The following is a 16,479-nucleotide window of genomic DNA, read 5'->3' as shown; positions in this document are numbered from 1 at the left end:
TTTTGCAACCCATGGACTGTAGCCCGCCAGCCTCCTCTGTCCATGGGATTCTCCAGGCAAGAACTCTGAAGTGAATTGTCATGCCCTCCTCAGGGGATCTTCCCGATGCAGGGATCAAACCTGCGTCTCTTCTGTCTCCTGCATCGGCAGGCAGGTTCTTTAACACCAGCGCCACCACAGTCCATAGGGTTGCAAAGCATTAGATGTGCCTTAGCAACTAAAACAATAACATCAGTAACATAGCTAACAGTTACCAGTCCTCTTGGTATGTGTATTACTTTATAATTTATAACACCGTAATAATTTGTTTCTTACAGAGATACATTTTCGGGAAATGGCCTCTAAATCTTGGCTGAATATTTTAACCTTCCTTTGTGGATCAGCAGTCGGATTTGTTTTATGCTCTCAGCTACTTAGTATTTTGTTCGAAGAACAGAAGGACATCCAGCCTAGTATTCTTCATAATGATCCTCACGCTAGGCATTCAGATGACAATGAACAGAATCATCTAGAAGGACAGATGAACTTCGATGCAGATGCCAGCCAACATAAAGGTGTGGTTTACTGTATTAAGGAGTAAATAGAAACTGTATTTTTCAATATGTTTAAGTGTTGAGAGAATTAGAAAAAGTTGCTTACATGAATCTTGTTATATCACTGTATCTTTTGATGGAAATGAGCTTAACTCCAGATATTAAATGACAATTCTTGGTTTGCCTCAGGAGAAAGAAATTACTAAAACCCAGATTTATTTAGGATGTAAGATATTAATTTTGAATTTATTTTTAAATAGTTCAGAAAATATAACTTGGAGAAAAGCAAAACTTTCAGATTAGATTTAGTTCTAAAACTTTTAATTTTGTTTTCATGGTTCATATCTGTGTCTGGTTTTTTCTGTTACCTTGTTTTAGTCTTGTTTTTTGCTTAGTGTTGTTTTCCTAGAGAAACTCAAGAGGTATATATAAATTTTGATTTACTGTTTATCAGTGTCTGACATAACTAGTCTTTTCTCCTTTTGAGAGGCATAAAACTCTTAGGGAAGTAGAAACCAGGCGTGTGTTACATCGATATGACGTGACTTCACTTTCCCCTGGTCCTCTGCCTCCGACCAGGTGTTCCCAACCGTGTCCTCTCCATGCCCCTTGAATGCTGCTTTGCTCTCAGCCTCTGTTCTTTGGCTCTTTCTTTGCCTGTGTGATGTAATCAGTCCTCATAATTTTAGTTTCCATCTGTTCCTTGCTGTCTTTCCCTTAACCTAGTTCCAGACAGTATGAGAAGGCGTTCACAATTCAAAGGTCTCTGCAAATGGTGATTTATTTGACAGAAAATACAGTAGCTTGAAAAAAAGGTTAGAATTCTGGGATGCAACAGGGTCCCACATTAAGGGGTGTTTGTCTTATCTTTTTGGCAGTAAATTGCTTCTTTCCTACCTCTCAATCTAAGGTTGAGGGTGAGGTACACATCCTGGTTATCTTATAAACTAGCAAGTACATGCATACGATGACAAAGTGTCATGTGTGTGAGTGATTCTATGACAGTGGTTCATCTCTGAGCAGCTGTGTTCTTACCATAGAGCAGTTTGATGGCTGTGCACTGGCTATGCACCGTTGCTCTAGGCTCTAGTTGTTCAGTGGGAGCCAGGCTTCTCTACTGGTAGGCTGTTCTAGATCAGCCTCACTGCAGGCACATAAATTAGGACCTACTTGTCCTACTTGATGGTCTGCAAAATGTAGGTATGCTAAAGGTTTCTCACAGACTTAACATGTAAATCATACTCCTTCCTTTCCTTTACAATCCTAAAATGTTTTCTTCCTCCTATTTTTATATAACTCACTACTTTCTGCCTCAGTCATGGTAGGTGCTTTCCTCTGCTTACCAATCAATCCTGTTTCTCATAAATGTTGACAGTCTACTTCTTTGCCATTTTTTAGGTTACTTCTCTCAGTCTGTAGCATTCTTCCCCTAAATCAGACCTTCAGCTATATCCATGTGCTTGCACTCAACCAAACTTCACTGTGTCCTTTGTCCTTTCTTCTGCTGAATTTCATTTAAAGACCTAATTTCTGCATTGTCTCTTATTTTTCCTGATAGTGCTTTATATCCCCTTCTTCTCTGTTCTAGCCAACTTCCCATTCACTATTCTGTAGTCTTTATCAGCCATTACTTTACCCCTCAGTTCATTGAAACCTTTACACATACCTCTGTTACAGCATCTCTTAATATACAGCGAGTATTGGTTTGCATGCCAAGTTCCCATGCTGGAATGAATTCTCCTGTGGCAAAATATGTGTTTTATTCATCTTTTTATCTCCTTTACCAGCGCATGCCCATCACAGAGTAATGAACGAATGAGTAATTGAAAGAATGAGAAACACTGTCTACCAGATTGCAACTGTAGGGAGAAGGATGTCTTGCTCTATGTGAAACATATTAAGGATTTCTGCTCCCACCACAGTCCTCCCCGCCCAGGATTTGGCATATATGTACAACTAAGAGATTGAACCCCTCCTCTGTATGAAAATATGAATGCTCTCTGCCTGAAAAGAGGGCAGTTTTGTCTGGTTTTGGATTGCAAATTCTTGATATTCAGAGGGACAGTTAGAATATTTTCATGCCTTTCTGAGCATTTCCCTCTACTCGCTCTCAGTCAGTTAACTAGAAATGTATGCCTCCAGTTGTTAATTTTTCACAGGACTGAGCTTTTGTAACTGATTGACCTTAACTTCAAGGACATTTCCTCAGCTTGCTGCCTAGAGCGTTGCTACACAAAGTGCAATTTTGTAGAGTCATGCTGGTCTACAACTAGAAAAGTATGGACGTCAGAATTAAACAGTTAGGAACTTTTATGGTAATTGGACAATAATTTTGTGTAAATCTAAACATAAAAACTTAGGGCTTGTGTTTTTGTATTCATTTTTGAAATTTTATTTTATTATTCATTTTTGGCATGTTGCAAAAGTATAGGTCTCTGCTGCTGCTACTGCTGCTAAGTCGCTTAAGTCGTGTCCGACTCTGTGCGACCCCATAGACGGCAGCCCACCAGGCTTCCCTTCCCTGGGATTCTCCAGGCAAGAACACTGGAGTGGGTTGCCATTTCCTTCTCCAGTGCATGAAAGTGAAAAGTGAAATTGAAGTCGCTCAGTCGTGTCCGATTGCTAGCGACCCCATGGACTGCAGCCTACCAGGCTCCTCTGTCCATGGGATTTTCCAGGCAAGAGTACTGGAGTGGGGTGCCATTGCCTTCTCCGATAAGTCTCTAACTACTGGAAATAAAAATTGATCCTTCACCAAGCACTGATCCGGAATCTCATAGTTGGAGTCTTTCTCTGGAGCAGTGTTACTCAAAATGTAGTCCTGGCCCAACAGCCTGTAAATTGTGTGTTAACCTGTCTGCATCCTGATTAGAAGCTTGCACCAGAAAGTAACTCAGTTAAGCTTACTGCTTAGTTAAATGGACTTTTTGGTAGAGTGTAGCAAGACTTCCTTGATGAAAGAAGTAAGGTGTTGCTTTACTTCTTTTTTTAATTGTTTGTTTTATTTTTGGCTGTGCTGGGTCTTCATTGCTGCGCATGGGCTTTCTCTAGTTGTGGCTCATGGCCTTAGTTGCCCTGAGGGATGTGGCATCTTCCTGGAGCACGGATTGAACCCATGTCCCCTGCATTGGCAGGCGGATTCTTGTCCTCTGCACCACCAGGGAAGCCCAATGTATTGCTTTATATTTTGGCATAAGCTCCCTGTTTCTTTGCAAACCAATACTATGAAAAACACTGCTCTTGACAATCTTGGAAATACTACCTCTGCTTGTTCTTCTGTTCTGTTTCTGGTGGATTTGCCCTTTGGAATGAGGTATGTTACTATAAGAAATGATCTCAGCTTTGCATTAACTCATCTTTTTCGAACTGGGGTAATCATGAAAATCTTTTTAAAACCACCTCAGGGTACTTGTAGAAATGCATAACACAAGATGTGGACTCTAAGATGAACTGCCGCTTCATTAGTCCGTGTTTCCTGCCCTTTGGAAGCTTATTCAGAGCAGTGAAAAATTCCTGTCAATGTTGTGTTTCTTTCAGCTCAATCACTAACAGTAGAGAGGTATATAGAAGCGGGAGGGGAGTCTTTTGAAATTATTCAAGAAAATGTCTTCTTTGGTATAATTTATTTTGAATTTACAACTATGTAAATTAACTTTAAGCAATTTTTGTTTAATAGATGAGAACACTGACATCGCTGATAAGCTCTATCAGAAGGTTAAAATTCTTTGCTGGGTAATGACAGGGCCTCAAAATCTAGAGAAAAAGGCTAAACATGTCAAAGCCACATGGGCCCAGCGTTGTAATAAAGTGTTGTTTATGAGTTCAGAAGAAAACAAGGACTTCCCTGCTGTGGGATTAAAAACCAGAGAAGGCAGAGACCAACTGTACTGGAAAACAATTAAAGCCTTTCAGTATGTTCATGATCATTATTTAGAAGATGCTGATTGGTTTATGAAAGCAGATGATGATACTTACGTTATACTAGATAACTTGAGATGGCTTCTCTCAAAATACAACCCTGAAGAACCCATTTACTTTGGGAGAAGATTTAAGCCCTATGTAAAGCAGGGCTACATGAGTGGAGGAGCAGGATATGTACTGAGCAAAGAAGCTTTGAAGAGATTTGTTGAAGCATTTAAAACAGACAAATGTACACACAGTTCCTCAATCGAAGATTTAGCACTGGGGAGATGCATGGAAATTATAAATGTAGAAGCGGGAGATTCCAGAGACACCACTGGAAAAGAAACTTTTCATCCTTTTGTACCAGAACACCACTTAATCAAGGGTTATCTGCCGAGAACCTTTTGGTACTGGAATTATAACTATTATCCTCCTGTAGAGGTAAGTTTAGAAATTTTATTACTATATAAGTACTTTGACTTTTGTTTATTTAAAAAACTAATAATGTGATGTTCTTTAGTATCAGTAGCCAAGAATCTCCCTTAGTCTTTTTATATAGAATGGAAGTATAACAGAGCAGATGAGAACAAAGGTGTTGGCAATAGTAATTCCAATAAATATTTGTATTGCTGCATGCCCAGCGCTAAGAAGATAGCAGTAAGTATTGTCAGGTTCCAATTCTTAGGAACCTTACATTCTTGATGAGGATGCATACAGTAAACAGACGGACAAGTCCAGTTATAAAACGATTTTAGGAAGTGCAAGTGCCCTGGAGAACAGTGGAGCCAGGTAAGAGGATGGAGAGTGGCCCAGAGTTGGAAGGGATACTTCAGTTTGGGCAAATGAAGAAGGCTTTGCTAAAAGGGTAACTTTTGAACAGAAACCTGAGTGAGGTTAGAAAGCAGGCTATGGGAAGATCTGGGTAAAGAGCCTTCTCATCTTCAGGAACAATGCCTGAAAAGATTTTGAGGTTCACAAAGACCTAGGTTCAAATCCTGCTCTCCCACTTAATAGTTGAATGACCTTGGATGGCCAGAATTTGCCTAACCCCTGAGCCTGAGTTTCCTCATTTGTAAGACGGACCTGATCTACCTGTCTAATCCAGTGGTCGTCACGATACAGGACAGTGTCTGTCATACAGGGAGTACCTGAAGTCCTGGACCTCACTTGATACCTTAGCTTACGTTCCTGAGAATTTTATCTAAAATTATTAAATATTTCAAATGCACAGCTAAATATTTGCAGATATACTGTTTTGTACCCACCAACAACTGTGTACGCACACACAACACAAGCAGCTTTACCAAATATTAGTCTTTGGTCCCATTTGCTTTAAATTTTTTTTTTTAAACAAAAAGGTATAGAGATAGGTGAGACCAGTGTCCTCTCCTCAATCCATTTCTCTTAGCTCCTTCCTGAGAATTAACCACTGTAATGAGTTTAGTATTCATCATTACCATGCATGTTTTTATGTTTTTCCTACATGTTTCTGTATTTGTAAATAATACATAGTATTTTGTTTTGCAGGTTTTTAGATAAGTAGAATTGTACCATAGGCATACTTGAACGTATGCTTTTTTCATGCAACATTAAAATTTATCAACATTAATATGTGTATCTGCTTCATTAATTTTAGACTGCTGTATAATAATCTAATACATGAATATACTGTAACTTACCCATCCTCCTGCCTGTATATATTTAGTAAGCTATTGTCATTTTTTCACTATATGAGCATTACATCAATGATTAACTGGAGACCAGGAATCACAGAGTCTAGCTTTTAGACTCAATTCTGTTATTGATTAATGTCTTGAGGCAAGTTACTGGTGCTGTTTACCTTTTCTCTGGCCCGGAGGTCCAATAATACACTTTATGGTACTGTTCTCTTCTTTATAAGCCTTTGTTTTCAAATCACCATCTAAAACAGTGGCTCTCAACCAGGGGCTCTTTTTTGCCTCCCAGAGGACATTTGGGAAAATCTAGAGACCTTTTTGATTGTTTACTTAGTGGTTGCTACTGCTGCTAAGTCACTTCAGTCGTGTCTGACTCTGTGCGACCCCATAGACGACAGCCCACCGGGCTCCCCCGTCCCTGGGATTCTCCAGGCAAGAACACTGGAGTGGGTTGCCATTTCCTTCTCCAATGCATGAAAGTGAAAAGTGAAAGTGAAGTCGCTCAGTCGTGTCCGACTCTATTGGCATCTAAAGCGTAGAAATCCACAAGATTGTAAACTTACTAGATGCTGAATATTCCACAGTGCACAGGACAGCCCCTCACAACAGAGAATTATCCAGCCCAAAATGTCAGTAGCACTGAAGTTTCAAACCTTGACTTGAAACATCTGACCTGAGCTTTTAAGTTTTCAGCTTTAAAAAGAAATTTTAAAGCAAATTACTACTTTTTCAGCTCTCAACCACCAGTGTGTTCCTGGTATTTACACAGAAGTAATAGCTAATCCTTAACGGTAAACCTACATTTAACAAGTGACAAAACAGACTCAAGAGAGTCACGTAACTTGACTATCCTGATGAGTAGCCTTAGCAGTATTTGCAATCCCTCTCTGATTTTAAAAGCTCTTATTATTTCTATCATGGCCACTGCTGTCTGATTAGTCTTATATGTGCTCCCCAAAGGAGTATAGAGTGTGTTAGAGTAAATATACTTTTGTTGGGATAAATTCCACTTGAATAAACAAACATTTTAAAGTTCAGTTTTATGTAATGAGGTTCTTTGAATCCATATGCTAGCATCTTACTGCTATTATAGATGCAAGAATTTCCTAAACTGTAAAACACATGTATTCCCAAGTCTGACTTTTGATAGTCTGTTTTGGTTTGGTTTTAGTGAGGTACTACTTGGGATGCTTTTTCAGTGCAAAGTTTTCTTAAGCTATCCAGGATTACTTGAGCTCTTCCTGTCTCAATTCTGCACCCCTACCGTACAAAAATATACTTAAACTCAAGAACATTACAAATGCATAATAATGAAAACACCTAAATGCATGTAAGATTTCACTAAGAGTTTTTGATGTTGGATACACATAACAGTAATAGCAAAGGAGCATAATAATTGTTATTATTTTTAACCAGTAAGATATCCACTTTGCCTCTAAAAGTACTGCCAACAGTTCCCACCTGCAAATAAGGTATACCTAATAATATAGTTTATATTAACAAATATTTACAGAGCACGTATTTTATTTATTTTTAGTTGTATCATGGCTTTTTTTTTCTTTTGAACTTTTTGTTTTGCATTGGGATATAGCTGATAACAGTGTTGTGATCATTTCAGGTGAACAGCAAAGGAACTCACCCAGACGTGTACATATATCCATTCTCACCCAAACCCTTCTCCCATCCAGGCACATATCTTATTTAAATTGTACTAGCTTTTTAAATGGGTGGGAAATTTTATGTTTATTCTCTAAAAATTTATAAGTTATTTTAAAAACTGTAAAACAGACTTGTAAGTTCCAAAATTGACCCAGCCTAATTTTGCCTCTTCTCTCTCAGGAGGTTCTATATAAACCCAAAGTGAAACCACACTTCTGTTATTATTCATCATTTAATAAATTGTCTTCTCTCTAAGGGAGTTGCTGTTTGCAAAGCTGTCCTGAATCTCATACATACTTGCTTTCTTTCCTTAGTAGTCACTAAAAATACAGTGTGGGAAAGATTTGTCTATAATTCAACATTATAAAGCAGTTATACTCTAGTTTGTTTTTGTTTTTTTTTAAAAGAAGCTCCTAAAAAGAAAAAAAAATTTATCTAGCAGGTTAGGGTGTGAAATACTGTAGTTAATCAAAAAGTTATGTTCTTACATTAGTTGTTCAGAACTTTTCATGCTGTTCCCTTTCACACTACCTTCTCACTTAGAAGTGAATCTGTTCCTAGGAATGAAATCTTTTCCCTAGGACTCCAGTCTGTTTCCTAGCAGTAGATTTTTTTTTTTTTCACAAGAAAATTTTGAAGTCAGTCTTAATACAGCAGATTTAAAATATAGTGGATTTTCAAATATTAAAAAAACATTCCTCTATGTGTGAAATTGGAGAAGGCAATGGCACCCCACTCCAGTTCTCTTGCCTGGAGAGTCCCATGGACAGAGGAGCCTGGTGGGCTGCAGTCCATGGGGTCGCTAGGAGTCAGACACGACTGAGCGACTTCACTTTCACTTTTCACTTTTCATGCTTTGGAGAAGGAAATGGCAACCCACTCCCGTGTTCTTGCCTGGAGAATCCCAGGGACGGGGGAGCCTGGTGGGCTGCCGTCTATGGGGTCGCACAGAGTCGGACATGACTGAAGCGACTTAGCAGCAGCAGCAGCATGTGTGAAATTGCCTTTTTTATAGGTCAGAAATGATCAAATGTGGTTTTAGCATATTAATTCTTCAGTTTTATTTATATTACCTCTAATCCATTTGAAAATTAGTAGTGTATATGGTTGATGTAGCGAACTCCTGATTTTTCCAAATTGTTAACTAATTATTCCAGTGCCATTTATTAATAGTCTTTTGTTCACTGCTGATTTAAAAATACCTCCATTATTATCATTCACTATAGCATTACTTACAGTGGGGTCGATATCTGAGGTTTCAGTTCTGTTCCATCGTTCTATTTGGTTTTGGCTCAGTACCATATTGTTTTGAACCTTGTAGCTTTACAAAGTCTTCAAATTATTCATCTAAGACTGTGTCTTTTCTCCTTTATTGCTCCCTCTCTTTTTCTTTTAAATTGTTTTAGCAACTCTCAAATTTTATACTTGTGCATAAACTAATTACTTTAGGAACAGTGGATATCTTTGCCCATTATTTTTTAAATTTCCTTTTAGGTCCCTTAGTAAATTTTCATAGTTTTATTCAAGTAAATCTTTACTTCTTAAATATCTCCTTAGGTTTTTAGAATTTTTGTTACTCTTGTAATTGGTTTCTTTGCTTAACACTTTTAAACTAGTGTGTATATGTATATATGTATGAAAGCTTTTTTTTCCCCTGCTGCTGCTGCTGCTAAGTCACTTCAGTCGTGTCCGACTCTGTGCAACCCCATAGATGGAAGCCCACCAGGCTCCCCCATCCCTGGGATTCTCCAGGCAAGAACACTGGAACATCTTTAAAATCTGGCTCTGTTCCTGGATTTTTTTTATTTCTGGTGATTTTTCACTCAACTCTGTTGAGTTTTGGGGGTATCCATGCTCTGATGCTGGGAGGGATTGGGGGCAAGAGCAGAAGGGGACGACAGAGGATGAGATGGCTGGATGGCATCATTGACTCGATGGACGTGAGTCTGAGTGAACTCCAGGAGTTGGTGATGCACAGGGAGGCTTGGCATGCTGTGATTCATGGGGTCGCAAAGAGTCGGACATGACTGAGCGACTGATCTGATCTGATCTGATGATCATATGCAAAGAACTAGGTACTTTGTTTCTAAGGATTATATCTTTTATTATATTGCCTTTTATTGCTTATAAATATTAACTAAATAAATAATAAATAAAAAACCGTTATCATTAAGCAGTTATTCTGGCCATCCAGTAAAAAAAAAAACAGCACAATGGAGTATAACATTATTACTACAGTAAATCTAAGCAAGATATTATTATAATATTTCAGAGTTATATAAAATTGCTTCCACAGAGGATCCAGGAATTTAATATTAACCGCTTTTGTTCTCGTCTTTAGTTTACTATGCATTGGCCACTATAGTAGCCACTAACCACATATGACTATTGAGCATTTGGAGTATGACTACTGAAATTTAGATGTGCCCAGTAATAGAAGTCATACTTGATTTCAAGGACTTAGCACAAATAAAAAGAATGATTTCATCAATAATTTAGAAAATATTGATCACCTATCTAAATATTAAAATAATATAGATTTATTCAGTTAAAACATAAATTTATTTCACCTATTTCTTTCTACTTTTTAAGTATGACTGCTGCATTTTTTGGTCACATATATCTACTGAATAGAGCTGGTTTGATAATCACAAGTTGACTTATCTGTTTACTTTTCATATTTATTTCTACTTTTAAATTCCCTAAAAATGCAAAAAGTAGACACCAGATAATTTTTCAGTGTCTACATGTTGGTCCAAGAAACCCATCTATTCAGTGTTTGTTTCAAAGGAGTTTAGAGAAAAGGCCAGAGAAAATACAGTGGATAATTTCTTAATATTTTTACTGCATTGTAAGCTGCATACTTCCAAACATGAATTATTAAATGTTTGATTTAATGGATCACTATGAATCTTCTCTGGGAACTTGCCTGACTGTTTTTCTCCTTGAGTCATTGCAAAGATGGTAGATGGTCTTAAGTTTTTTTGGAGTTATCTGAGTGAAACAGTCTCCAGATGCCAGTTTTGACCCCAGAATGACCTTGTGACTGACTGCTTAATTCTGGGACCAGTTTTTTAAATTCTGTTTTATTCTTTTTTTATTCTTTCCTGCTTTTGTATTTTTGTTGTTATTTTGTTTCTGTCTTCTTTGATTTAACTGCTCTCATGCCAGCTCAGAAATCTATGAGAATTATATAACTGAACAAAAGTTTAACTGAAGGCCACCTGAATGTGATTATTCTGACAGTGTAAGCTAACATTTATTGAGTATTTACTACAGGTAAAGCATGGTACCAGCCATTTTATACACATTGTCTCCTTTAAGTAACATCTTTTTTTGCACCTCGGGAAATTGAAGCTTATAGAGATTAAGTAACTTGCCCCAGATTATACACTAGTAGGCAAAATATGGGCTCAAACCTAGCACTTCTTCTTAGCACTTCTTCTCTTAAATACCAGATTGTTTGGGTTAATGTATCAATGAAGTTTTAGCTTGCAGATACATTATGGGCAAGGCTTTGTAGTCACTGAATGTTCTAAAGGTATCTTTCTGAGGCTGAGCCAAGCAAAAATTTATAATGAGAAAATTATGAAGAGAAGGCAAAACTTGGAGAAATAGAACTTTGTCCTTTGTATAGCTGACTCTTTCATTTGAAGACTCACGGTTTTCTAGGTTTGGTTTTTTTGGAGGGATGCTAATCTATAGGGTATGAGAGAATTTTATTTCAGTTAGATATACTTCAGCAATTTCATGTTTGATTTTACATTGTTGGGAACTCTGAAAACGCTTGATTTCTTGCACGGGTCTAATAAAGCATGTGGCTCTGCTTTAGTTTGCCAGCTTTAATGCTTTGATTCTGTTAAAACTAGTGTTTCCTTTTTTATCCGCATGTTAATATTGTATGTAATAATATGCCATTTATTAATAATGCCTGTTTCTGCTACTTTTTTAGGGTCCTGGTTGCTGTTCCGATCTTGCAGTTTCTTTTCACTATGTTGATCCTACAACTATGTATGAGTTAGAATACCTCGTTTATCATCTTCGTCCGTATGGTTATTTATACAGATATCAACCTGCCTTACCTGAGAAGATGCTAAAGGAAGTAAGTCAGATATACAAAAATGAAGACACAAACGTAAATCAGGAGCCCTTGAAAGAAAAACATAAATGAACAGAGGTAAAATGCCTAGCATTGCACTGAAGAAGAACCTCTCCATTTCTGATCGAGAACACTGGAACCCCAGTGAGGAATTCTTTCCAAGTGAACGTTCCATGTTAGAAACCTTTCGTATGAATGACTGTAAACTGAAGCTTTAAGTGTGCTGTGAAGTCTGTTAAAATGTGTTTTGATACAGTAATATATATATGTATAAGAAAAACTTGTGTTTTTAAAATGGTGGCCAGGCAGAGGGACTAGAAGAGAGATTTGTTGCCTATTCCTGACCACATGTATTACTTTCACTGGGAAATTAAAAGTTAAATTTGCTAAAACTACACTGCACCATGTTAGTAACTCACACACGATGCTAAACAGATCTGCCTTAAAGAAAATTTAGAAGGAAATATTGTTGCTCAGTGTTGTCTGTAGACTCAGAACATGAGTTTATATTCGCAGTATGATATAAATGAACCAACCACCCCTGACACACACACGTACAGTTTTTGTCTAATGAAAATTTGCTGTGACTATTTATAATTGGTAGTATTTCTTCCAGAAGAAGGTAGAATAAGAATGGCACTTGTCCTTAAGTGCATTAATAAAACCACATTTTGAAATTATCATGGGCCTTGACTGTATTATATACTTCATTCTAATTAATAGTTAATCTTCTGCGGAGTCCCGTTGCCTCTTTTCTAAACGTGCTTAACCATTCTCAAATGCCATTCTCAACTATTAATATTTATTTACTGAAAGCATTAATAGCATTCTATAAACATGCATTTTAAAATATTTTATTCCTAGTTTTACCCGTTGTTAATTATGGGTAACTAATGAATAGTAAATTTAATGCTATTTGGAGATGCATTTCTTATAATAGTGCTATTCTCAGGAATCACTAAGTAACATTTTTAATTGATTATTTAAAACTTTGTCCAACTACATAATTATAGTTCCTTTCTTTCTCATTCTGTTGAGAGATGAGAACTTGTTTGTGCCTTGCATAACTTGTTTAAAGCAGAGATTTGAGATTCATTTTTCGGTTCTGAGGTGGCTGTTAGTTACACTGGCTAAGTAATTTGTAGGATTTTGAACAGAGTTAATTAAAAACATTAAAAAATGCAGAATGCTTAAACAAACTGAAATGTGTCAAATATTAAAAGACCAAATGCTTAATTTATGAATAACACCAAATTTTGATGCTGACTTCTTTGAGGATGATTGTTTTTGTCAGTGGACAGTTGGAATAGAGCAGAATACCCGTTCAAGACTGTCATCAAAAACACATAAATGTTTCATTCTAATTTTAACCCTCTATTTCATCTAACCCTCTATTTAAAGAATTTCTGGAAGGAAAGAAGATGTTAAATTTTAGTTGTTTTTAGCAAGTATCATCTGAGTGTATCATAACAGAATACACCTTCTATATGATTATCTTAAATGTTACAAATAATTTACATTTCTCTTATGTTTTATCATAATGCTAATTTTATGTGGCTGTCATGCCATTGATTCTGCTGCTTAGCTACATGGTTTATATTTATTGTGCCAAAATATGTCAAAACCAAGACCTCTTTGTGTTGTGTATTTGAGAGGATGTTCATCCTAGTGGCTAATGATGGCATTACTCTGTCAACATAGTGAAAACTTACCCTAGTTTTTACCTATTAAATTGTTTTTTGTTATTTTCTTGGTGATATCAGCTGCCAGACTTTCAAGGCATTCTATTCTTTGAGCAACTCTTTACCTTGGTATGAATATGAATTTACTTGCAGTCCATATACGCTACTTTTCTGTACTAGAATTATAAATTGTTTACCATAAACATCCAAAAACCTTAAAATTGACTCATGTGAAATCAGCATTATGATGAATCCTGAGGTCTGGAGTCGGACCACCTGGGTTTAAATTCTTGTTCCGTCACTGGTTTTGTAGCCTTGAGCAATTAACTTAATCTTAACTCTGTGCCTCAATTTCCTCATCTGTAGACTAGGGACAGGACAGGAATACTACCTACCTCACTGGACTTTTATGAGGATTAAATGAGTGACTATGTGTATGGGTTTTAAGAACACTGTTTGTCCCAGTGTATGGAGTGCTAAGTGTAAAGTTTTTTTTATTATTCTTTACCTTGGAGTGTATTTATTTTACATGAGTGAGAAATCTGCTTTAATGAAATCAGATATCAAAGGAAATATTTCATACATTTCTTATAATAAGTAATAGCTAGTTTTTATTTGATGCCTACTATACACCAGGTAATGTGCTTAGATACTCTGTGTTAATCCTCACAAATTGGGGGTTACTCCCATATTATAGATGAGAAAACTGAGGCTCAGAGAACTACAGTCATTTTTCCACTGTCAGAAAGTTAGTAAGTAACAGAGCTAAGGTTTATATTCAGAGCCTGTGTGTTCTTTGCACCCTGTCAGCCTTGAGGTTAATCATGTAACATTACTTCCATTTTTACTTAATGACATGTGACATCTGATACATTGGCCAGTAGTTGTCAAATTAACCAGCCAAATTGTCATAATGATTCTTTAAATTGTGGTTCATATACTTTTGCCTGGGAACTTGTTAAAATGGAGGTTTCAAGACCCCAATTCCAGAAATTTTGATTCTTTCTTGGGACCCAGAAGTATGCATTCTCCCAGATTCCCTTGGGCACCGGTTCTCAAAGTGGTCCCAACCCGCAGTGGCAGCATCACCTGGGAACTTGTCAGTAATGCGTCCTGGACCTCACCCCAGACCTGCTGAATTCTGAAACTCTAGTGGTGGAAGCAAATAATTATGTTTAAATAAGCCCTCCAATTCCCCACTAAACCTGGTAGATCATATGCAAATCATCCTTATAACACACTGAGGATTACTTCCCCTTAAGTGTGGTTATCTTTCAAAATTTAGATACAGCATAGTATAATGTAGTTCTGTACTATGGATCTAATATAGAATCACACTATATTAGTAAAAGACTAAGGATAATATAAATATATTTAGTAAGAGACTAAAGATAATATAAAAGGTCAGTGAATCATTCGTTTGACAAAATCCTTTAGCTGCTTCAGGGTGACTAATATCAGGGCCCACAGTAAAATATGAAGTTTAGTAGTTTCATATTAGGGCAGAAAATGTTCAGTAATTACTAGTTAAGTACACATTAATTCATTAAAAGCATACCTAAATGAATGTCATCAAAAATGTCCACAATTAGTGGTAAAAAAAAATTTTCAATAGAGATAGTAAAGTACTATTATATAAAATGCGGAATGTTTTTCTGCTAATTCTATCAAAATTCATCACTTTCAAGGATCAGTCGACTGTCCTATAGGACGTAGTAAAGCAAAAAACTCTCCAAGTATTTAATAGAGCACATAAATCCAGATTTGATGAGGATAATGACTTACTCTCTTTTAAATGAAGGTTTTTGTCGTCTGGGTAAATGACTTTAGTATGGTCTTAAAACAGGCTTCACTGTCTATTGTTCTTCAGTAACAGTATACTTGTATTTCAAGTGGGAAGTTTGTAGATGATACAAAGCAGATTTTTTCCCAGAGTTCAGTTGTTTTCAAATACCTTGAACTTCGGAGGAGTTTCTGTTACATGTAAGAAGATTTGGAAATAAATGACTGACCAGTTTTTAATATTTTTAAAAGTATGGTAATTAAGCATTAAATTTGCTAATTGGTTATTTTCATAATTGTTTTAAGTATTAATTTTTCACTTCCTTGAGCCTGTTATACTGTATTATTACCAGATTGAGGCTTGAAAAATCCCTCATTTGATAGATTAGATGAAATCCACCCTTTTATTCATTTAAATTTTCATTTCTTTAGAATATTTTCCTTCTTTAGAATATTGAAAATTTCTACTTCTTTGTATTTATTGCCCATCTTTATTTCCTTGATAACTAACTTCCACTTTCTAACTACTCCTAATGCTGCCCTCACAAGATTAATTCAGCTATTCTTAGTGATTAGAGTTTGTATATATCACTTACATAATTTTATACCTATTGATATTGTTTCCCTATGAGATTGGAAGTAAAAATTTGTCTAAGAACAATGCCTGCTGGCTCTCAGGATACTTGACCTACTTAAAAGTCTACAATTTTAAACTAATTTTAGATATTCAATTAAATGAAGTAAAATTATTTTAAATTATTTGGATTCTTCCACTCCCCAACTTCCCTTTTTCTCAAAAAAAAAAAAAAACCCTCATTTGCCTCATTTCACTGCTTATTTATAGTAGGCTTCACAGAAGCGTACTTAAGAAATCTGGGGGACAACCTGTGGTTTATGTTGGACTAAATATAACCTCTATTAATTAAAAAGATGGCTTATGTTTATATATTGGAGTTGAAATAGAAATTTTAGTTCAGATTAGAATGAGAAATTTTATAAATTCTATTTAGAGAAACCAACTCTAAAACTAGTTTCACAGTTGAATAGGTCTCTGTTTCAACTCCTTTACCTCTCTAGTTTTTAGTTTATATCAGCAAAGTTTAAATAACTTTACAGGGCCCTGCAGCGATCCATATAAAGTATAT

The 16,479-nt window shown here is 36.3% G+C and overlaps 1 protein-coding gene across 3 annotated transcripts in view; it reads left to right on the top strand.

The window, feature by feature from the left end:
- Positions 1–16,083, top strand: part of C1GALT1 (core 1 synthase, glycoprotein-N-acetylgalactosamine 3-beta-galactosyltransferase 1) — a 47,808-nt gene extending 31,725 nt beyond the window's left edge. For 2 of the 3 annotated variants that reach the window (XR_003510860.1, XM_027540087.1), the window contains 3 exons: positions 318–554; positions 4,210–4,877; positions 11,724–15,259. Coding sequence is in view for 2 of the 3 variants with exons in the window: in XM_027540087.1 (XP_027395888.1) it covers positions 318–554; positions 4,210–4,877; positions 11,724–11,942 (1,124 nt within the window). In the remaining variant the exon portion in view is untranslated. Of the gene's footprint in view, positions 1–317; positions 555–4,209; positions 4,878–11,723 lie in introns of all 3 variants that reach the window. The other variant, XM_027540088.1, reaches the window with a different exon arrangement.
- Positions 16,084–16,479: the final 396 nt, after the last annotated feature.

The sequence above is a fragment of the Bos indicus x Bos taurus genome, chromosome 4 (genome assembly GCF_003369695.1).
Source record: "Bos indicus x Bos taurus breed Angus x Brahman F1 hybrid chromosome 4, Bos_hybrid_MaternalHap_v2.0, whole genome shotgun sequence".
In the NCBI taxonomy this organism is placed as follows: domain Eukaryota; kingdom Metazoa; phylum Chordata; class Mammalia; order Artiodactyla; family Bovidae; genus Bos; species Bos indicus x Bos taurus.
This window is presented reverse-complemented; position numbering and strand designations above follow the sequence as displayed.